The sequence below is a fragment of the Piliocolobus tephrosceles genome, chromosome 20, assembly GCF_002776525.5.
Source record: "Piliocolobus tephrosceles isolate RC106 chromosome 20, ASM277652v3, whole genome shotgun sequence".
Classification (NCBI taxonomy): Eukaryota; Metazoa; Chordata; class Mammalia; order Primates; family Cercopithecidae; genus Piliocolobus; species Piliocolobus tephrosceles.
In genome coordinates, this window is record NC_045453.1 from 47,443,020 (window position 1) to 47,466,310 (window position 23,291).

General features: G+C 36.5%; 1 protein-coding gene across 4 annotated transcripts in view; it reads right to left on the reverse strand.

Moving 5' to 3' along the window:
* Positions 1 to 23,291, reverse strand: part of MACROD2 (mono-ADP ribosylhydrolase 2) — a 2,106,139-nt gene that overhangs the window by 1,369,138 nt on the left and 713,710 nt on the right. For all 4 annotated transcript variants that reach the window (XM_023217826.3, XM_023217825.3, XM_023217824.3 and 1 more), the window contains exon 5: positions 6,040 to 6,156. In XM_023217826.3, the coding sequence (XP_023073594.1) occupies positions 6,040 to 6,156 (117 nt within the window). The remainder of the gene's footprint in view (positions 1 to 6,039; positions 6,157 to 23,291) is intronic.

Sequence of the window (23,291 nt, forward strand, 5' to 3'; positions counted from 1 at the left end):
TTCCCGTCAGCCGAGATCGCACCATTGCATTCCAGCCTGGGCGACAGAGCGGGAATCCATCTGTCTCCCGGGGCGCGGGCAAAAAAAAAAAAAAAAAAATTGCCACAGACCAGGGGCTGACAAACTTTTTCCACAGAGGTCGGATAGTAAATACTTCAGGCTCTGTGGCCATAAAATCCCTGTAGCAACAACTCAACTCTGCCACATGAAAGCAGCCATAGACAATATGTAAACAAATGGCCACAACTATGTTCTAATAAAGCTTTATTTATAAAGACAGGCAGCAGGACTGGCTAACACCTAACAGAGAGTCCTTTCACAGCTCAGGGATCCTTGGCCACTATGATGCCTCTGATATGGATTTAGTTTGTTAATGGGAGCAACAGATTTATTTTCCCTGTACGTGTATTTCTCTTTGTGTTGGAAGAAAATATTACTTGTCATGTCAGCTCCTCATAGGAATATCAAAAGGACTGATGAGCTAGTGTTTCAAAGTACTATGGTTTCTTGATAAAGGGCAGAAGAGAAGTACTAATTATTATCAACAGTATATTTTAAGCTACTATCATCTGATTATTATTGCACCTGGGAATAGAATGTGAATTCTGATTCATACCACTCATTCAAACATATTATGGTACGGTCTCTCACCTTAGAATTTCCCTTTAAATGATTAATGAAAACCTTGAATTAGTCAATATTACCCCTTAATGCCTTCCAAAGATTAAATAAAAGAAATAAAAGAAACAGATTCCACCATTTCATTTACACAAGTTTAATATTTTTCCATTTATCTTTTATTACTATTCAGCCCTGAAGCCTAAAAGTGAAGCATTCTAAAGAAATAAAATAGACATGTGAGCTATGCTGAAAATCATCAAATAAGGGTGATATGGTTTCTTTATTTTTATTTATTTTTTTCCTCCTTAGGAGAAACTCCATTAAGAGTAAATTTTGGAGACAGGAGACTTTGGAGTGTATATATGTTAAAATACATTTTTTAAAAACACAGTGGATAATTGACACTGATTTCATAATTTCTTATGAATATTAGCATAATTTTTCCTTATATTCCTACTACCAATTATCAACCAGGTTTGGCACTTTCAGTAACTAATTCATTTGCTAGATATTTCTCTAGTACCTGTGATATACAAGGTACTCTGTTATAAAGGTGGAAAGTTTGCATATCTAACAATAAAAGGTAGCATGTGACAAGTGCCCTCAGTTTGTTAACATGCAGTATTCTGGAGTGTGAAGAAAAAAGAAGGCATTTTTAGCTGAGGTGACAAGAGAAGACTTGTTTCATGGCAGAAGTGATATTTGAACTGAGTCTGGAAGACAAGTGAAAGGAGCAAAGCAAGAGCTTTATAGATAGCTCAGATACAGACCCCATGGATAGACATAGCATTGTGAGCAATTCATATCGTACAAAAGGTTGTAAGTAGTTCAGTGGAAGGCCAAAGGTAATCAGGCTAATGAGTTTGTGTTTAAGGAAAAGCCCACTATCAGATTTTGAGAGGATCAGAGTTACATTTTATTCATTCATTCAACAAATATCTTTTGAACCCCTATTATATATCACACATTTTGTTAAGCTATATGAATACAGCAATACATTAGAAAAATGTAGAAAGAAGAGTCTCTGCCCATATTCTGGCAGACAGAAGCAGATAAGAAACAAAAGAAATAAGTAAATGATATATTTGAAGATTTAATTTACAGATAAGCAATTATATATTTAAAAACTGAAGCAATTACAAATAGGTTGGTTAGGGTGACATCTGATGTTACATTTGAACAAGAGTTTGAGGTAGGTAAGGAACAAGCCATGTAGGTATCTAGAAGACTAGAACTCCAGCAGAGGGAATGCAAGGAGGCTTTGCAAAAGGCTTTGAGGACCAGGTTCACACAAAGCAGCCTGTGTGAGTTGGGGAAGCACAGAAGGAGATGATGTAGAGAAGTAAATGTCACATCATGTAAAGTCTTGTAGACAATTTTAAGGACTCTGGATTTAAGAAAGTTAATTTACTAGAACTGTGCAGAATAATTGCAGAAGGAAAAGTATTAGAATGGAGGCAACAGTGTTTTTAAAAAAATTATTTTTCAAGTGAAAAAGTCCTGAAATAATTCACTCATTTGATCCTTCATTTATTCACATTAATTCAGCACATATTTAGGAGACACTATGATTGATATTGACATCGGAACTGACTGAGGTAGACAAATCTTGCCCATGTGAAGCTGACTACCTGGTGGAATGATGATAGCATGAATAGAAAAGTCCCATATGTCAACAAGCTTCTAAAAATCTATAAAAATTTAAATTGTATTATGAATTCAAAAAATATCTAATATTGTAGAGAAGATTCCCAAAAGATCCAATTACATAAACAATTCTCCGTCTACTTTCTAAGTCATTTCCTTACCAATAGGCTTCAATGAAAAATTGACCAATATTCTTTCTACCCTTAAGATTTCTTTTGAAAAGAATGATTGGATATTCTTAACGTCAAAAAGAAATCATTCAAAACATCCAAGCAGTGAAAAGTAAACTAAATATCTGGGGCTTATCATTCTGCCAATCATGATGAGTCACAGAACACAGAATACAAGCATAATTCATTCAAATACAACCATTTATGAATAGATTAATTTAGCAAGCATGAAAGAGGCAAAAACCAGTTCAAAATTATCAAGTTTGTCTGTAACCCAGACAATAGCATTTTCCAAACAAATTGCTGATGCATGAAGATATTATCACTTGTGGCTGGATGACTGGCTTTAGTACCCCTATAACGATAAACCCGCTGTCTCAGAGGACAGATAGGAACTAGTCTCTGCTGTCAAACTGTCACGGAATTATTAAATATGGAGAGGAAAAACGACCCAAACAGTATGTAATGAGCTCTCTTTTCATTCTCACTACAAAAGCACATCTGTGGATTGTTAATGACTCTGAAATGGATAAACCAAATTGATAAGAAAGAAAAACAACTCTCAGGGATAGGGAAAGGGAAAATCAACACACATAAGGTTTATAAAACATAATTTTAAATATAAGGGCTTATGAAAGTACTGTGAAATACTATAAAGTGGCATAAAAATGTAAGCCATTAGTACTCATTTTCATATTGCTTTCCTTGCTTTCCTTTACGCTTTTAATATAAATCATTAACCTTTTAAATATATAGGAAGAAACAAGACCTAGTCACAAATATTCCATGTTTATGACTTTTATGAGGTGGCACTGCAATGCCTGTCTGGTAATTTCTATTCTATTGGATGAGTTTTTACTAAGCACGCCCTGTGGGCTGCATGCAGTGACTTGAGTATGTGTTGGCTCTCAGGATCTCAGCTCTCATGGATTCTGTAGCTAGTCCTGTCGACTTACTTGTCATTTCTAGCTTCACTGTCCCAAAAGATCCACTTGCCCCAGGATGCCCATGAAAGCCACACTTCAGTTCAAAGTGATGACTCAAGCACTGGAATCCTTCAAGCACAGGTATTGACTTACTGATCTTTGTTCCTCAGTGCCTGGTATTGTGCAAGTCTTCAATAACCTTAAAATAAGATGAGTGGCATTCAAAGGAAACCGAATAACTTATTCAGAGGGATATCAAACAGATAAAAGCACATTAAAAAAATTATCACAGTATGAACCCATTCACTAGAGCCACAATTTTATTTGGGAGTATTTAATGATTCTGAGTATATTGTTCTTTAGAAAGTTCAGATCTGGAGAAATTTGATTTGTGTTTTAATACATAAAAAAGAAAACAGTGAATCAATAGGAGACTGGGAATACTGCTTGGTTTAAGGACAAATACAAGTCTGAAAACAGTCAATAATCTTGCCATTATTATAGCAGTCAGCAACCTTGCTTCTTCTCAGGGCGGTATAAGTTAGGTAAATTATGAATGTAGCAAGGTATTAGAAAGGAAAAGAACCAACATTTTTAAAAATAGCACTATATAATTCTGGAGGGGGAAATCACCGTGAATATGCAGATCATGACCTCTGAGTTACAAAGAGAACTGCTCTAAACACCATTCTACACAAAGGGTTTGTTTGACACACATACATATTCCAAGTAGTAGTGAAGAGCCATTTGGCACATGATTTGACTATTTCACACTAGGTAAAGACACTAACAAGAAAAATAAATGAAAAGTCATTAGAGAAAAAATTAAACAGCATATATAGTTGATATACAATCATGCTTCGCTTACCAACAGGAGTATGGTCTGAGAAATGACTCCTTAGGTGATTTCATCGTTATGCAATCATAGGGTACACTTACACAAACCTAGATGATATAGCCTACTACACACCGAGACTATATGATACAGCCTATGGCTCCCAGGCTACAAACCTGCACAGCATGTTACATACTGAATATGCAAATAATTGTTACACAATGGTAAGTATGTAAACATAGCTAAACATAGAAAAGGCTCAGTAAAAATATAGTACAGGTTGAATCCCTAATCCAAGTTTTGAAATTCAAAATGCTCCAAAATCTAAAACTTTGTGTGCCAACATGATGTCACAAGTGGAAAATCCCACACCTTATCTCATGTGATAGGCCACAGCCAAAACACAATAAAAACTTAGTTTCATGCACAAAATTATTTAAAATATTGTATAATATCATGCTCATGTTATGTGTATAAGGAATATATAAAACATAAATGAATTTTGTGCTTAGACTTGGGCCCCATCTCCAAATTACATCATTTTGTACATGCAAATATTTAAAAATCTGAAAAAAAAGATCTAAAATCCAAATCATGTCTGGTCTCAAGCATTTTGGGTAAGGGATACTCAATCTGTATTATAATCTTATAGGACCACTGTCATATATGTGTTCCATCATTGACCAAAGCATCACTATGCAGTACATGAAAGTACTTTCACTGAAACCATTATGAACAATATAGGATGCAACATTATATTGATAAAGAAAAATACTGTTTTAATATATTAGTATTTACTACAAGTCCTCAAATTTAAACATACCTTTACAGCAATCTTTAAAATATAACACGCTATTCTCCATTCACACATCCACAGGAAATTCACTGTTAGACAACCTGTCTATATATAACCCATAGTATCCCATAGGTTGTATTATAAATTTCCATTCATGTTTTCTCCAGTGCTAAAATAAAAACCAAAACCAGCTTCACTTTTACATGAAATGTATTCACAGATCTCAGCAGTATCATAAGAACTGGGTGAATGCAATAATCAACAAATTGGCATCTCAGTTTCCAGGTCAATGCACACCTGAATGATGCAATGAAACCCTCTACCTCAATCCTCAGGCCCTGAAGATTATGGGATAAAAAAGCTATGACATTGACCAGCTTCTCTCTAAGTATTTTATCCCATACCACACCACCCAGTTGGTCGAATGACTAAGCAACAAGGTCAATCAAATGCAATACTTCTCTCTATTAAAATATAATGGAAATTTTGACCATTCCACATTCAAAGAGCAAATACATTCTCACACTGACACCCAGATTTCATTGGCTTTTCCTGAAAGCAAAGTGTGACAGATGCCTTGGCTATAATTGCCAATCAGCCTTTACATGGCAGCTGAAAACACAATACATCACTTTGATCTCCTTTGCTCTAAACACATCCACAATCAAGAAACCTGAACAAGGAATAAGAAATTGGCATCCCCTTTCCAGGAGCCGTCACTCTGCAGCACTTAAATGCTATAATGTATATTTTGCTCATATTTTTATTTCCCTTTCTGATATACTCTGTCAAAGACTTGAATGGTTAAACATCATATGTGCATATATACATATATATATTATATACACTATGTATATAATATATATATTTGCATATATTTGGAGACATATTTGGAAAGCACGTTTTTATTACCATGTACAAAATCTGAACTCAAGCACATTTAATTAAGTACCACCACTGCCATTTCCTTTTCCATTTATACACTGGATTAAAACAAGACGTCTCATCTGATTTTGAAACAGTATTCAAAACAGTTGTACTCACATTTTGCAGGCAGGTCATAGCCACATGTGATTTTTGCATGTCCAGTATCACAGCCATTCAGGTTACGACATTCAGCTAGCAAACAGGGGCCGGCTGCTCTATGAATACAGCCATCCACTAAGGGAGAAAGAAGAAAGTTAGCTTGTATTTGGCATTTGGAGATAAATGTAAAGCTCAAGATGGGAAGAGGAAAAGAACTCAATTTGTTCTTCCTGTAAATAACCATAGCCCATGGAAGAAAACCTAGGGTGTTCAATGTTTCAAACACTAGCTTATCTGTGTGTGTGTGTGTGTGTGTGTTTGTGTGTGTGTGTGTTTATGTGGTGAACAGAAGTAGAAGGGTTATAGAAGTTGTGTGCTAGTTAAACAACAGGTTCTCTGGGGTGGGAGAATCCTTGATATGTAGCATTTTCCCATTTCAATGGTATAATTCCTTTCCCCATATCCAATTTTAAGCTATTAACTTGGTGTCAATGAACACAGGGTTGAGAAGAAATGCTCACAATTGTCTCTCCCTCCCGAGCTGGTATGTGTTGCCTCTAACACACCACAGGTTAGAGAAGAAAAAAGGTCAGGAAGAAACCTAGAAAGGTACTCTGAAACATTTGTGCTCACCTCAAAACTGAAGGAATAGAATTAAAGCTACCAAAATCAAAACTAAACCTTTGAGCAACTTCTCCCTGCAACAGAATGACACAAACATGACTGTGTTTCTGCAGGGTGTCTGACTGGGTGCTATGCAAAGGTAGATTCGGTCTTGCTTAACACCCATAAGACCACCCCTTACTCTCCCTTGGCAGGGCCTAAAGCAGAACTTCTGTGCTGCTCTAACTCTGACAGAGGGGCAGGCTTTATGCCTGTGACCAGCTTCAGGTCTCATCAGCTCTCTGGCTTTACATCTGGGACCCTTTCACATTGAGGCATCACAAATTACCTTTTGAGAGCACAAATTTGATGTCACTGGAAATTAAAGCTCTCTGTGTGTGAGTGCACAGGTAGAAGGGTACAAGACTAAAAGATCACAGACACATAAATTAGGAAACTGAGAATTTGGGGTTTTAGTTGTTATTGAATGGGCCCCTTGGACAGAAAAAAAAAAAAGCAAGATTGTAAAATAAAGGCAAAGAGAGAGTAATAGCAACTGGGATGTGAAAATAGAATATTAGAAGTCTGAAGACTTCTTCTCTCCACAGTTCATAACACCATGTAATTGATCTTTGCTCTTTATTATTATTATCATTATTATTATTTTAGAGGAAGCTGGATATGGGACAGGCTATTGGCACTAAGGGAAATATAACTTGTCTAATGTCCAGGTTGACTTCTGCTGCCACTGCATGGCAGGGAGGCATCACTTTTGGCCTCGCAAGTGTCATAGGGAAACAAGATTATCTGGGCTTTATTACTTCACCACTTGCACATCACCAAAGTCTGACGATGAACCTCAACCTCAAAGACACTCACAACAAAATTAATTCACTCCAGACTACACTACACTGCATAGTTCACAAAATCTAGGCTGAAATCCAGACTTTAATATTTACCAGATATGCGATGCTCCAACCACTGGTTTTCTTGTAAGTCCTTGTCAATAATGGTAGTATCTCACATAGTTACAAAGTTGTGGATTAAATTTGAATAATTTTGTGCATGGAAGGCATTCAGCATAGTGTCTAGTACAGTGTTACGTGTCCTCTTGGTGGTAGTTATCTTAAGTACTCTAAATCAAAATTTCGTGTAAATTTTGAAATAATTCTTCTTTATTTAAAAAGAAGAAATAAAGAGCAGCAAGAAAAACCACTCTTTTCTCACTGTTTATGCACACATGCTGAAAGATAAAATTTTTTCTCTTACAAAGAAATATTAATATATTGTTAAAATTCTTTCAATGAGCAGTTTTACTTTTTAAATGTATTACATGAAATTATTAACATAAGTGCAAAATATATGTACACAAGGATATCACAGTTGTTTACAATAGTGAAAATTGGATCTACTCAGATGTCCACCAACAGGAGCTGGTTAAATAAATAAAAGCCCATCAATGCCATAGACTGTATAAAAGCACTTAAAATGAATAGACCAGCTATAGGTAAACAGAGTCCTTCACATGAAAAGATTTCTCAGTGAAAATGCCAGGTTTAGAAAAGTATATATAGCATGGTTACCATTTTGTTTACAACATTATACACACAGACATATGTACTGAATATACATATATAAGGTATATATATGTAATGTATATATGTAATGTGTATATATATATTCAGTACACACACATATATATGTACTGAAAATACATGCACCTTTGGTGATATGATTATGAGATGGGAAACAGAGGGTGAGATTACTGTATAGGGAAAAAATTATATCCTAATTTCTTTATATATGAAAATTTTTTTACAAGAGCTTAAAGAAAAGTATTTTAAAGAAAACAGTTTTTCCTTGGCAAAGAGATAGTTACTTTGAAATAGATAATGAAAATAGAATTTTCTAGTATACTTAATCATATGCTGTCAAATATTATCTGCATTATTTAGATTGCACCTTAATGCAGTTTGCAGATATCTAATTCTCAAAATTTTCATGATTATCCCAGTATTCCTGACTGCATCCAGGCAATGAAAGTCTGGCTGAAGAGCTATTTAATAATAATGAATACAGCTTAAATGTACCGGATGCATCAATGTGCTGGGCACTGCGCTGAGGACAACCTTATAAGGTAAATACTAATTTTATCATCTCCATTTCATAGGATCTTAGAAGAGGTTAGTAACTTGCCTACATTCACAAAGTACTCACAATGTGATTCAAAATCCTAGATTTGTCTGATGCTGCAACCATGCTCTTAACCATTATAAATCACTGTCTTCTCAATTCCTGCATGTGGCATATCGAAGCGCTATATATTACATTACTTTTAAATTCCCATCCATTGTATTTATGATTTATAATGTACACACAATCAAATGTACGGATTTTAAGTGTGCAGCTTTGCCAAGTTTTAACAACTGTGTGCATTTATGTAACCATGATGCTAATAAAGATACAAAACCTTTCCATCAACCCAAAAAGCTACCTTGTGCCCTTTCCATTCAGTTCCCCCCTACATCCAGAGGGAGTTCCTGTTCTGACTTTGACCACCAGAACTGTTTTACCTGCTATATAACTTCAAATTTTATATAGATAGAGAGACTGCCTTCTTTCACACCAAATACTAAATATTTCTGAGATTCATCTGTGTTGTATGTATTTAGACTTCATTCCTTTTTATTTCTAATACTCCATTGTTGACTATGCCGTAATTTCTTTATCCATTCATCTGCGAATAGACATTAGATTTCTAGTTTTTAGCTATTATAAATCAATCTGCATACTTGTATAAACCATCTTGTAGCTATATGTTTTCATTTCCATTGGACAAATATCAATGAGTGAAATTACTAGGTAAGTATATATTTATTTTATAAAGAACATAACAGTTTTCCCAAGTGATTACCATGTTACACATAACCCCAGCAATGTAGCAGAGTTCAAATTTTGGCAATCCCTTGGTGTTGTTGGCCTTTTTAATGCTGATAATTCTAATGACTATAAAGGAGTATTCAATGCACATTTCCCTGATAATTAATGAGGTTAGATATCTTACCAAATGTATATTGGCCATTCATAGATCTTATTTTTGGAAGTGTCTGCTCATGTCTTTTGCTAATTTTTGTTGTCTTTTCATTACTGAGTTGTGATAAATCTGTTATTAATTCCATTCCAATTTTTAAAATTTCAAATATTTCATTTTTTTTTCTTAAAATTTCCATTTGGTTCTTCTTCTTACTGTTTTCCTATGACTCCTGAAATTTCCCATCTCCTCACCCATTCTATTTATCTAGTCACATAAATTCCTTAACAGATTTGACATAGTTATTTTAATGTCCCTATGTGCCAATTCCATTATCTAGGTCAGCTATGGATCTGTTTGTATTGACTCATTTTTCATTTGACTCTGGGATACATTTTCTTATTTCTTTGCATGTCTAGTAAATTACTGATGGCATATCGAAACTTGTGTATAATATATGGTAGAGGCTTTAGATTCTATTATCTTCTATGATCTTAGAAGATTCTATTGTCTTAGAAGTTGGTTCTAGCAGGCAGGTAAAATACTATCATGTAATATGGAAGCTTTGTTAAGGTGGCTCTATTTCGGTTTTTCCTTCAGTTCGACGGTAAATCCCTTGGTCCCAGGATGTAGTCTTTATTCCTATACATGGCCCTTCTGGAGTTTCAATGGAAAACCCAAGATGTTAGCCAAGCCCCCTCTAACTTGGGGAGAACTAAAATTCCAAATTCTATAGACACACAGTTAAGAAGCTGCTGAATTATTTGTTCGGTTATTTACATCTTCTAGCTTTCATTTTCTTCCTAGGCTTCGTAGACTCTTTCTCTGCATATGTATAGACTCAACCAAGGATTAAAGAGGGATTTATTTGTAGATTTTGGGCTCCTTCAACTGTGACTCTCTCCTTTCTGGCATCTCCTCCTCAATTCCTATTCTGACAATCCTGAATTCAGTCCTGTGGTTTCCCATGTCAATGAACTATTGCTTTCTATTTCAGCCCTCTCAGCCATTTACCACGTGAGTTAAGGAGGACCCTCAGGGTCTAAGTCACATGATCTCTTAAATGTGGATCTCACTCAGTGTGGTTTCCTTATTTCACAAATAGAATCCCTTTTAGTTTCAGCCTACTTTTAGTTACTTGCTAGTGCCAATAAACAATTTCTGTTTTTTAATATTTTGTCAAGAATTTAGAATTACTATTGGTACAAAGGTCATCTGATACATGTTAGTCTGTCATTATAGAACAGTGGAACTATATACCACATTTTCAATTAGTTAAAACATTATCTCCTATTATTTCAGAGCTATATTTGTGGCCCTTGAAAAGAAAAAGTGTGTGGGAGAAAAGGGCAATGGTAATATTAATTGTATCAATTCTATGCTCAAAAGTATGTTTTTGAAAGGCAAAAAGGTAATATCCCTATATGTACAAACTCAATATAAGTTTAAAATTATCTAATCTATTGTCAATTCTGTTGCTAGACTTATATTTCTAAAATGTGAGTCTGATCTTAACTACTTCCCAAAGTCATGTTTGTTGTTCTTCATATCTTATATTGTAAAATACTAATTCCAAATTATGGCATTTAGACTCTTCATAAATGTTGTTCCAACTTATCCTCACAACCTTCATATCATCTTACACTTTCTCCCTTCACATCCTCTGATTTGGCCACACCCATGACCCTGCTATTCTCTAAAGGCACCATGACTTCCTTTGCAAGGTACCCTCTACCCAGGCTTTCTATTCCCTCCCCTTTTCTGCCTAGCAAGGTCTTTCCAATTTTTCAATTTCTAGTTCTCTTTTAAGAAAGCATTCACAAGTGGACAAAATAAATGTCTTTTTATGTTCCCATAATATTCTGGTTTGCACCCTTATTGTCATATTTATAAACTGTGTTATAGCTATTACATAAACACAACAGAATGCTTATATGCTAAAAGTCTGTTTTCCTCCTTAGTCTCAGTTCCTTGAAGAAACAGGAGGTGGCCTATTCTTTTGTATATCCCCATCTATCTTAATAAATGACTCTGTAACTGCTTAATACAGTTGATTTTGATTCAATTAAATTTGGGAAGAAAAGTAATGCAGCTTTTTTTTTTTTTTTTCTTCTGACAATACTGAGGAAATGGTTAGGTCACTCAAATCCAAGGAATTAGAAAGTAAAAAGTAAACTCAAATACACAGCCAGTGTTGTCATCACAAATCTGGTGATGAGGTTCTATATTAGAAGTGTTATAATTCATTGAATCTGAAAGTTCACCCCCTTCTCCACTCACGTCTACTGCAATCTGCAGAAAACCTTGCCTTTTGGTTTCACGAAGGGTCAGAATAAAAAGACAGCAGGCTAAATAGTGGCAAGATGTGGAATATAACACAGTAGCACTTCTCATATCCATCCTGGGGAGGCAGATGGGGAGGAGACCCATGGTTTGCACTCCGGCTGACATAGATCGTCTAAATCTAATCACTACTAAAAAAGAAAAGCACCCAAGATCAGAAATCTAAAAGAGGAAAAAAAAAAAAAAGTGGAATACAATCTTCTAGAGAACAATAGGACCATCTATGCTTCTTATCATACCAAGAATATATATCCTATAGGAAAAAAGACAACTAAGCTCCATGAGTAAATAGAACAACAATATAGAGAATTTTTCAAGACCACTGTGGCTAGACTGCTGTTTGTTCACCAAAGCCCATTCGGTTTTCTTCCTGGGCTACATTAACAAGACAGTACTTCCCAACCACTCTTGTAATTTTATGGGGTTGTGAGACTGAGTCCTGTTTAAAGAGTATGAGTAAAAGTGATATAATGATTTCTACATCCAGTCCATAAAAATCCTGCACAAGGTCCTCCACATGACCTTCCATTGTCTGCAGGCTGAATGCAGGGGCTCAGGCAGGACACCAATGACCCACGAGATGGTGCAGCAAGCAGACAAAAAGTGCCTGAGTCCCTAAATGACTGTGTGGAACAGAGCTCCACTCCCACTTCCCAGACTAGACTGTGAATCAGGTGATAAACCTTTATTATGTAGAACCACTACAATTTGGAATGTTTGCAACACCAGTTTGCCTTAACGAATACATTCATTTCTGTTGTAAATATCATGATGGCAATTTTTGTTCCACTGAATCACTGTTATTTTTTTAAACTTGTGCCAAAAAATCAGCTTTTATTACTAGAATGAATATACTGGCCAAGCTCATTCCTCTAGGTATGTCTCAGAGTCCTTAATCATGCTGGAATCTGAAGACTCGGTGAGTACCCAAAGCCAAGCTCTCCCACTCATTCAAATAGTTGTTCTCCTCCTTAGTCCCTGAAACCAGACTAACAGAAGATTAAAGCAGAGACTTATTAAAGACTGCCTGTGGTAAGGTCAGCTAGTATTCGGGTGAACACTGAGGTCACTCACAGGGCTGCTCTTCGTCAGGACCGAGGGGAGTCTAGCTGCAGCTCCTTCTAAGGGCTAGGCTTTCTGCTTTACTGACATACCTGTCATTTACCATCCTGACAAGAAGGCCAAAATGCTTGCAGGCAAATGGTTAACTAAGGCAAGGACTTTGACTCCCTGACATATTTTCTCCAATTATCTAGCAAAGGCTAGATTCAGAGGACTTCAGTCTATTAATTAGGCCATCTTGGTTAGCTTTCCTTAGACTATAGGGTAAAGAATTCCACTGTCTGAGAGTGGGATAGAAAGATAAGTTTCAGTTATGCTTGAGGGGAACTGTTGTCACTTTTGTTCATATTACCTTGGGGCTTAGAGTTTGAAGATGTTATAGAATAGTCTTATTCCACTGTTTAGATAGCTAAAATAAAGGCAAAAGAAATAGGGCATGAAACCACCTCAATTTTTTTTTTTTAACTTAAGATTTATTTTGCCCCAGAGAGTCCAATCTGCCTCTCTGGCATTCCTCAGGTAAAGCTCCTCATTTTATAAGCAAATGAACAAGTTGATCCTGAAAAGAGAAAAAGCAAGCTGCAAAGCATTGAACAGAAACTTATCAGGTACTGTACAGTAGTGAATGTAGAGCTATCAGAAAATAAACATAAAATAGAGCCAAGACAAAGTTCTAAATACAGGTTTTGAAAAACACTAAATGCACAATTTACTGAAATCCAGTTATTTTAGAAATCAGCCCTGTGGTAGTTTTTATTTCTAGGGGATCAGTGGTGATATCCTCTTTACCGTTTTTTATTGTATCTATTTGATTCTTCTCTCTTTTCTTCTTTATTAGTCTGGCTAGTGGTCTATCTATTTTGTTAATCTTTTCAAAAATCCAGCTCCTGGAATCACTGATTTTTTGAAGAGTTTTTTGTGACTCTATCTCCTTCAGTTCTGTTCTGATCTTAGTTATTTCTGGTCTTCTGCGAGCTTTTAAATTTGCTTGCTCTTTTCTAGTTCTTTTAATTGTGATGTTAGGGTGTTGATTTTAGATCCTTCCCACTTTCTCTTGTGGGCATTTAGTGCTATAAATTTCCCACTAAACACCGCTTTAGCTGTGTCCCAGAGATTCCGGTACATTGTATCTTTGTTCTCATTGGTTTCAACGAACTTATTTATTTCTGCCTTAACTTCGTTGTGTACCCAGTAGTCATTCAGGAACAGGTTGTTCAGTTTCCATGTAGTTGTGTGGCTTTGAGTGAGTTTCTTAATCCTGAGTTCTAATTTGATTGCACTGTGGTCTGAGAGACAGTTTGTTATGATTTCTGTTCTTTTGCATTTGCTGAGGGGTATTTTACTTCCAATTATGTGGAATAAGTGTGTTGTGGATATATGTTAGAATAAGTGTGATGTGGTGCTGAGAAGAATGTATATTCTGTTGATTTGGGGTGGAGAGTTCTGTAGATGTCTATTAGGTCCATTTGGTCCAGAGCCGAGTTCAAGTCCTGAATATCCTTGTTAATTTTCTGTTATCGTTGATCTGTCTAATATTGACAGCGGGGTGTTAAACTCTCCCACTATTGTTGTGCAGGAGTCTAAGTCTCTTTGTAGGTCTCTAAGAACTTGCTTTATGAATCTTGGTACACCTGTATCGGGTGCATATATATTTAGGATAGTTAGCTCTTCTTGTTGCATTGATCCCTTTACCATTACGTAATGCCCTTGTCTTTTTTTTATCTTTGTTGGTTTAAAGTCTGTTTTATCAGAGACTAGGATTGCAACCCCTGCTATTTTTTTGGCTTTCCATTTGCTTGGTAAATCTTCCTCCATCCCTTTATTTTGAGCCTATGTGTGTCTTTGCACATGAGATGGGTCTACTGAATACAGCACACCAAAGGGTCTTGACTCTTTATCCAATTTGCCAGTCTCTGTCTTTTAATTGGGGCATTTAGCCTGTTTATATTTAAGGTTAATATTGTTACCTGTGAATTTAATCCTGTCATTATGATGTTAGCTGGTTATTTTGTCCATTTGTTGATGCAGTTTCTTCATAGTGTTGATGGTCTTTACAATTCGGTATATTTTTGCAGTGGCTGGTACCGGTTTTTCCTTTTCATATTTAGTGTTTCCTTCATGAGCTCTTATAAGGCAGGCCTGGTGGTGACAAAATCTCTCAGCCTCTGCTTGTCTGTAAAGGATTTTATTTCTCCATCACTTATGAAGCTTAGTTTGGCTGGATATGAGATTCTGGGTTGAAAATTCTTTTCTATAAGAATGTTGAATATTGGCCCTCACTCTCTTCTGGCTTGTAGGGTTTCTCCAGAGAGATCTGCTGTTAGTCTGATGGGCTTCCCTTAGTGGGTAACCTGACCTTTCTCTCTGGCTGCACTTAACATTTTTTCCTTCATTTCAACTTTGGTAAATCTGACAATTATGTGTCTTGGGGTTGCTCTTCTCAAGGAGTATCTTTGTGGTGTTCTCTGTATTTTCTGAATTTGAATGCTGGCCTGTCTTTCTAGTTTGGGGAAGTGCTCCTGGATAATATCCTGAAGAGTGCTTTCCAACTTGGTTCCATTCTCCCTATCACTTTCAGGTACACTGATCAAATATAGGTTTGGTCTTTGTCTCCTTCTTCTCTTACAAAGATAATTTTCTAAATAGTTTTTAGCAAGGGAGATTTTGGAGTTCTTGGAATTTCACAGGGATATTCTGGAGTTCTTGGATTTTCACATATTTATTTAATCTTTTTTTGTAAATAAAAGATGGTAACTTAATCTAACAGCTGCATAAATCATATTTGCCTAAAAAGTAAGAGGCTTCTCTCATTGAATATATATCTCTCAGAAGCCCCAGAGGATACAACAGGGTTCTTTAAAAATCAAATCAACATAATTTTGTTAAACAACTACCTTGCACAAAGCATTCTGCATGAAGCTGTGGGGAAATCAAATAATCATATTAACAACAACAATAATACTAATGTCACATATTTTGAAGATGTGCTGTGTGCCCACTGGTGTGCTAAGTGACTTGTGAGCTTTCATTTTTTAAGAGGTAGTGTTATGAAGTAGAAAGAGGATGGTTAAGGTGTCAGACGCAGATATTTGAATCCTAGTGCCACCATTTAAATCTCTTTTTCTTGATTTTCTCATCTGTAAAATGGGATCCCTCATAGGACCCCCCACTCAAAATTATAGGATTTTCATGAGTAAATTGACAAGCACTTTGAATAATGCCTGGCATGTAGCAAGTATGCAATAAATTTTGGCTATAATATCTCATTTAATCATGACAAAGTCATGATAAAAATTTTGAAAGGAAGAATTCATTAGGATCACTACTTAATAAATAAAGAAGTGGAAGTTAAGTAATCACTGCAAGATCATGTATAAGCTGAGGTGGGAGCCCATGTTTGCCTGAACTTAAAGTCTGTTATAAATCCCTACTCTCTTCTACCTCCATTCATGCAGAGAAGAAAGGAAATATAAGCCATGGTCTCTTTCCTTGGGACCCAAATGAATAGGGCAGAAAAGCTCAGAATCATGTTTTCATTGAAATTAAAAGTAATTTACAATATACCAAACACCTGAGTATGGAGAATACATCTTTTAATAGACTGACAAAAATTTAGGGAATGTGTCACATATTAATGTATTACATTTTATAAAGTACTTTGACAAAATTATCACAAATTTAATTTGCAAAATATTTTGCAAGGTGGTCTTGAGCTTTATTACCATTTCCTTTTTTTTTTTTTTTTTTTTTTGTTTGTTTTTTTTTTGAGATGAAGTTTTGCTCTTGTTGCCCAGGCTGAAGTGCAGTGGCACAATCTTGGCTCACTGCAACCTCTGCCTCCCAGGTTCAAGCAATTCTCCTGCCTCAGCCTCCCGAGTAGCTGAGATTACAGGCACCTGCCACCACACCTGGCTAATTTTTTGTATTTTTAGTGGAGATGGGGTTTCACCATGTTGGTCAGGCTAGTGTCGAACTCCTCACCTCAACTGATCTGCCTGCTTGAGCCTCTCAAAGTACTGGGATTACAGGCGTGAGCCACTGTGCTCAGCCACCTTTTCCATTTTAGAGTTGAAGAATTTCAACAAGTTCAAGAATAGATTACTTGTCTAAGGTCATCCACCTAAGTGGCAGACATGAATTCAGATTTTATGGCCCTAAAATTGTGGTCAATGTCACCAAAGGGGCCTAGTAAAACTGCAGATTCCCATACCCAGCCTCAAATATGTAAAATCAGTCTCCCCAGCCATGGAAACCCAGAGTCTGCATTTAGTAATCTCTGCAGATAACAGAGACACAAACTGCCAGTTGAGAACTTTGAGAAGCATTCCTTCACATTATCTTGTTTATTGACACAGCTCCAGAGAGTGATGAGCAGTTGGGCCCTGTGGTAAGTGATCTGAGTACTCACTGGACACATGAAACCATGAGTCCTGACTCTCATAAATCAGAAGATCCTCTCTAAATTTAATTAAAGCCTTGCTCTCACACTCCTCTGCAAGTCCTAATCAAATATCCAAAGAGTAAGAGTCCCCACCCTTAAAAGTTTGCATTAAAAGCAAGCAATATTGACTGGAACTAGAACTGAACTCAATGACAAGTAGGATTTCAATTAAACACTGTTTCACTTAAAGTTATACATGGGAATCATGAAACATCTTGGGCATAAGGAGATGCTTGATGCATGGTCTCCAAAGTGAGGCTACAAGACATTCATATAAAGGATGAAAAAATACACTGAAACTTTAGTTTATATTTATAATTTTTATCTAAAAAGATAAGAATGAACTTCAACTTTATTAATATTTAATATATAGATTGACAGTAGTACTTGTATATAATTTATAAGCAAACATACACATATAAGTACATGTTCAAAATATTTGTACTGAGAGAAGTACACAATCAAGAACATTTAGAGTCCACAGATCTGGTAACTAAAGGGGCTTTAATATAAAAATGCCAGTCTCTGTTGCTTAGAATTTTTGCATCTATGTAATGGGTATAATATTAGTATCAACCTTGCAGAGTTCTTATGAGAATTGAATGAGATAACATGTACAATGCTTAGCTCATACAGTACCTGAATAAGTGCTCATAGAATCTTAATGTGGTAGACCTTTCATAAAGGCTGCAACAATTACTTCTTTCTTTGTATCCATGCCCTTGGCCATATGACTCTGAAGCTCCTGCCATCAAGAGATAGAATCTGTTTCCCTACCGCTTGAATCTAGGCTAATCTCATGACTTGCTTTGGTCAATAGAATGAGGCAAAAGTGACTCTGTGCCAGTATTAGTCCTAAGTCTCAAGAGGCCTTTCACGCTTCTACTCACTCTCTTGGAACTCTGCTTAGCTCCCATGTGAACTAGTCCAGATCAGCTAGCTGAAGGATGAGAGATTATATGGAACAGGATTAAGCCATCTCAATGGAAGCCAACCTGGACTAGCCAGGAGTCAGCTTTCCTGGCAACTGGCCAGACATATGAGTGAGCCCAGATAACAGAAAAAGAAGTGTGCAGCTTTACAGTGAACACATAGAATCAATAATTAAATAGCTGTTGTTTTAAGCCACTAAACTTTGGAAGTGGTTTGTTACACAGATACTCATCATCATCATCATCCACATCAGAAAGGATACAAAGCAAGAATCCACTCTCAAAGAAAGACACAAAAGAATAAGGTTAAATAGCTGTCCTAACCCCTTGGGGAGGAAAAACAATATAGCTGAAGTAATCAGGTAAAAAGTGGATTCCATTAGAGGTCACCTATAGCCTGCATGAAAGATTCATATGTCAGGTACTGAATAGCATCAGTGTTTCCTTTAGGGAGCGGAAGAAATATCTGTGAGAAAATACAGTGCAATGACAAGGAGATCCACATCTTGAACCTTCACAGATGCGAGGAATTTGGTTAAGTTATTTGAGACTGCCTTGGGCTGACTTAAAAAATAACTTCGGTTAAGAACCTCCTCACCTTGTTAGTCAATTTGAAGATGAGATTTGGGCCATGATCCCAGGAGAAGACGATAAGTACAATAGAATAAATATTTACACATTTTTAAGATCAGGAAACTGGAGCAGTTTTTAGTTACAGATCACACGCTAGCATTCTTCATCTCAAATCCAAACACGTAGGTACTGATCTTCAAAAACCAGGAGATGATTCTCTCTTCTAGACTCTAAGATCTAAATAATATGCAGATACCCAAGAAACAGAGACTTTTATTTCTCTTTTTGAACTTGAAATAGCAGATGAGAAAAAAAAAGTGTTTCTCAGAAATGTTTACAGTAGACCCTTAAAATTTCTTGGAAAAATATGAAACAACGTATATCTCATCATTAGGTTTGAGAGCGAAAAAGTCAAGCTGATTAAAATCCTGCTCAGGGTATGATAGAGATGTATTTTTCTGATGCCAAATTCATAGTAAACAAAATATTTTAGGATGTACTTCATGCATTTTCTTCCACATATGCATGATCCCAATTTAAAAAGAAATTCCAAATCAAAGAAAATGTCATTATGACATAGATTGGTGGTTGCCTACCCACTATCGATTCTCATTTTTCCTGCTAATAGAATCCCTATATTATTGGGCAGGCTATATGCCCAGTTGAGAATGTACATTTATCAGCATCTCTTTCAAAGATAGAAAGACATGAGCGACCAATTTAGATGGAGGTAGATGCCATTAGGTGGGGCTTCCAGGCAAGCTTATTACAGAGGGCTTACTCCCATAGCAGATCTTTGGTATTTATTTATTTATTATTTATTATTATTGATTTCCTACTCATCCACCTTCCTGCCTAAGACTAACACATGGGGGTAAGACTTCAGCAGCCGTCTAGTGAACATGGGTGTGCTGACTACACTATGGTGTGGTAGAAAGAACAGCTGGGAGGTGTCTCAATCTCTGACATCATCTGTGGAGGAGTCACATTAGCCCTAAACTACTTCTCATTCGTTGAGAGAAAACAGTTGTTTTCTTTAAAAAATAACTTTATGTTTTGTTTAAGTCACTACCTAGGATGCGGATGGTGTTTCTGTAACTTGAAGCCTAATGCCGTTTTGAAATGTAGGCATACATTCTCATGTATCTGAGACATATTCCTTGACATTCTGGATAAGAAATTTCTCTTTGGTCATTACAGAAGTGTTAAATTACTGGGAAATTCTGATGTGACAAAATGCTGTAAAGAGAATGTCAGAGTGGGCAAAACCCCAAAAAGTTCGGTGAAGGGGCCAGGGAATACTGACCACACCACTAAAGATGAAATAGGATCTGGAAAAACCTAGAATGTGCCAGTCTGGTAGCCATGGGACCTTAACATTGCTTAGATTCCATCAGCTCTCAGCAGGGAGGGATATTTCTACAACAAAGAGGCTGAATTTACTCATGTTAGGTACTACTAAAGGATCCAGAGAAGAGAATGAAGATCATATTTTTTCTGGTATTTCAGAGAGACAGTCTGAATCAGGAGTAAATTTGTCATCATATATGACAGGGATTTTCAGGCAAAGGAAATACTAGCTGGTGAAAACGGTGCTGCAAGATGTTATTAAACTGAAGACATCTCTGGTATTCTGAAGGGTTCCTCAAAAGCTTGGAAACATACCTTTTTTAAAACAAGTAGGAAATTTACTTAAAAAAATTCACAACTCAATTCTTTTTCAAGAGCATCCTCATTCCTCCACCCAGGCAGAGACCCTTCTCAAGGGGCAGGTCCTAACACTATATTCCTTGAAAGAATAATTCCCCCAAATAATCTTCAAACCCATTATTAATAGAGTCTAAGCAGTAATGGAAATTTTGACCTTAAGTAAAGAGGAAACAATAGGTGTAGTTGCAAGGCAGAGATTGTGACCTTGTTTCTGTGGAAGTCTCCTTCAGAGACCAGGCCGAGCAGGAGTGCAAGGGGAGGGAGACCTTTCTCTTTCCAAGAAATAAGAAATGAACCAACTTAGTAGTTTCTTTTCTACCAAAAACTTGACAGTGGCTGGAGACACAAGGTCAGAACTGGGGATGATGTAGGTCAATATTAACAGGTGCCTCTGAGACAACCTCATTTGTTTTATCAGAGAATGAGATCTATGGAGAAAGATAATCTTTCCTCAAGGAATTTAGCTTTTAAACTTCAATCGTGTTATAGAATCTCTTCTCCTAATTTTCTTCCTACAAAGAAGTAAATATGTCATTTTATGGTTTATACTCCATCTGCTCCAGGAAATACTAATGGCTTTAGGTAAGATTATAAAGGATTAAAAATATTAAGGAGCAAAAAAAGAAATCACTCTGAACTTTTACCTGGGTGTCTACAGGAAAATGTTTTTTAAAAGTCTGTCTGTGTATGTATATTTGCAAAAATATAAAATCTTGACACATACAAAAGATAATCTGTTTTGCAAACATTTTGCCATTCACTCTGCTTTCCATACTTTTAAAAGGACCACTGATTCTGTATCTGTAAAGCTGGAGAGGAGATGACCAACAAGAAGCCCCTTTCTCCAAACTATACACATAAAGATGACATTTATTGCCCCAATCCAAACATCAACTTTTTCTTTCCATTATTGATTAAGAGGAGCTGTAAGGGGTGATTATCATATGAAGAAATAACTTTTGAGCAGAAAACATCTTGATCACTTTGTCAAGCAATAGAATTATTCTTTTTGATTTTTTTTTTTTTTTTTTTTTTTGATTAAGAAAAAGTTGGGGGCCGGGCGCAGTAGCTCACACCTGTAATCCCAGCACTTTGGCGGGCCAAGGTGGGTGGATCACGAAGTCAGGAGATTGAGATCATCCTGGCTAACATGGTGAAACTCCGTCTCTACTAAAAATACAAAAAATTAGCGGGGCGTGGTGGCAGGCACCTGTAGTCCCAGCTTCTCTGGAGGCTGAGACAGGAGAATGGCATGAACCCAGGAGGCGGAGCTTGCAATGAGCAGAGATTATGCCACACTGCACTCCAGCCTGGGTGACAGAGCCGGACTGCGTCTCAAAAAAAAGAAAAAGTTGGGCTTAAGAAAGACTGACTTTTAGCAAAGACCTAATTATTTTCTTCATTTCAGAACTCGATTGTGTTTTTTACAGGAAAATATTATTCAGTGGGACTCACAGTTTATAATGTTGATGAAATTTTACTCCGTTTTGTTTAAAAAAAGTGTGTATAGATGAAAATTTTGCCCTTACAACTTCTAAATTTTCATAGAAATGTGCATGAAAAAAATTCTAAAAGAGCAAAAAAGTACCCCATAGCAAATTAAATTTTAGCATTAAAAATTTTGATCTATACTGAAATGAGAGTAGCATGAACAGTGTCACATGTCATTTGTATAACTAAACTTGTATCCTCATGTACTCATTTAAAATATTTCTAAATTAATAGGTTGACATATGATTTTCCTTAAGAAAAATTAATTATAGAACTATTTCTTTATGTTAAGAAAGTAGCCATTTGCCAATGGAACCTATGGGAGGATCCCAGTTTGAATCAAACATCAAACATGCAGTGAGCTTTCAGTCCCTGTACCCTAGGTCTGTGTTATTTGAATGTCAGTGGAGCCCCACCTCCAGACCTTCAAAGATGCCCTTCTCCTGCAAGGCTGCTACCAAAGAAAAATACATTTACAGAAGTAAATGGAGCAAATGATGCAGTTTTCTACCCCTTATTCCAAATCCAGGCCCAGTCATAGGGTCCAAAATATGCATTTTATGGCTTCTTCTAATCTCCCTCTAAATCTATTTGTTCCTTCTCTGACACATTAGGGTTTTCTCTTCAGAATGGTAGCTGAAAGGATGCTACACAAAGTTTTACGCTAGAGAAGCATTTATTTAATGAGAAATGAGAGCTTTTTTTTTTTTTGAGACAGAGTCTCACTCCATTGCCCAGGCTAAAGTGTAGTGGTGTAATCATAGCTCACTGAAGCCTTGAACTCCTGGGCTCAAGTGATCCTCCTGCCTCAGTCCCCAAGTAGCAAGTAGCTAGGACTACAGGTGGGCACCATGATGTCCAGCTAATATTTCTATTTTTTGTAGATGTGGGGTCTTGCCATGTTGCCCAGGCTGGTCTTAAACTCAAGAGATCTGCCTGCCTTGGGCTCCCAAAGTGCTATGATTACAGGTGTGAGCCACCACACCCAGCTCTGAGAGCTTTCGATTCACATACTCACCCACTAAAAATTTAACACACAGGGGCAAAATGAGTGGCAATGGCTATGGGGGAGGAGAGAGTGGGT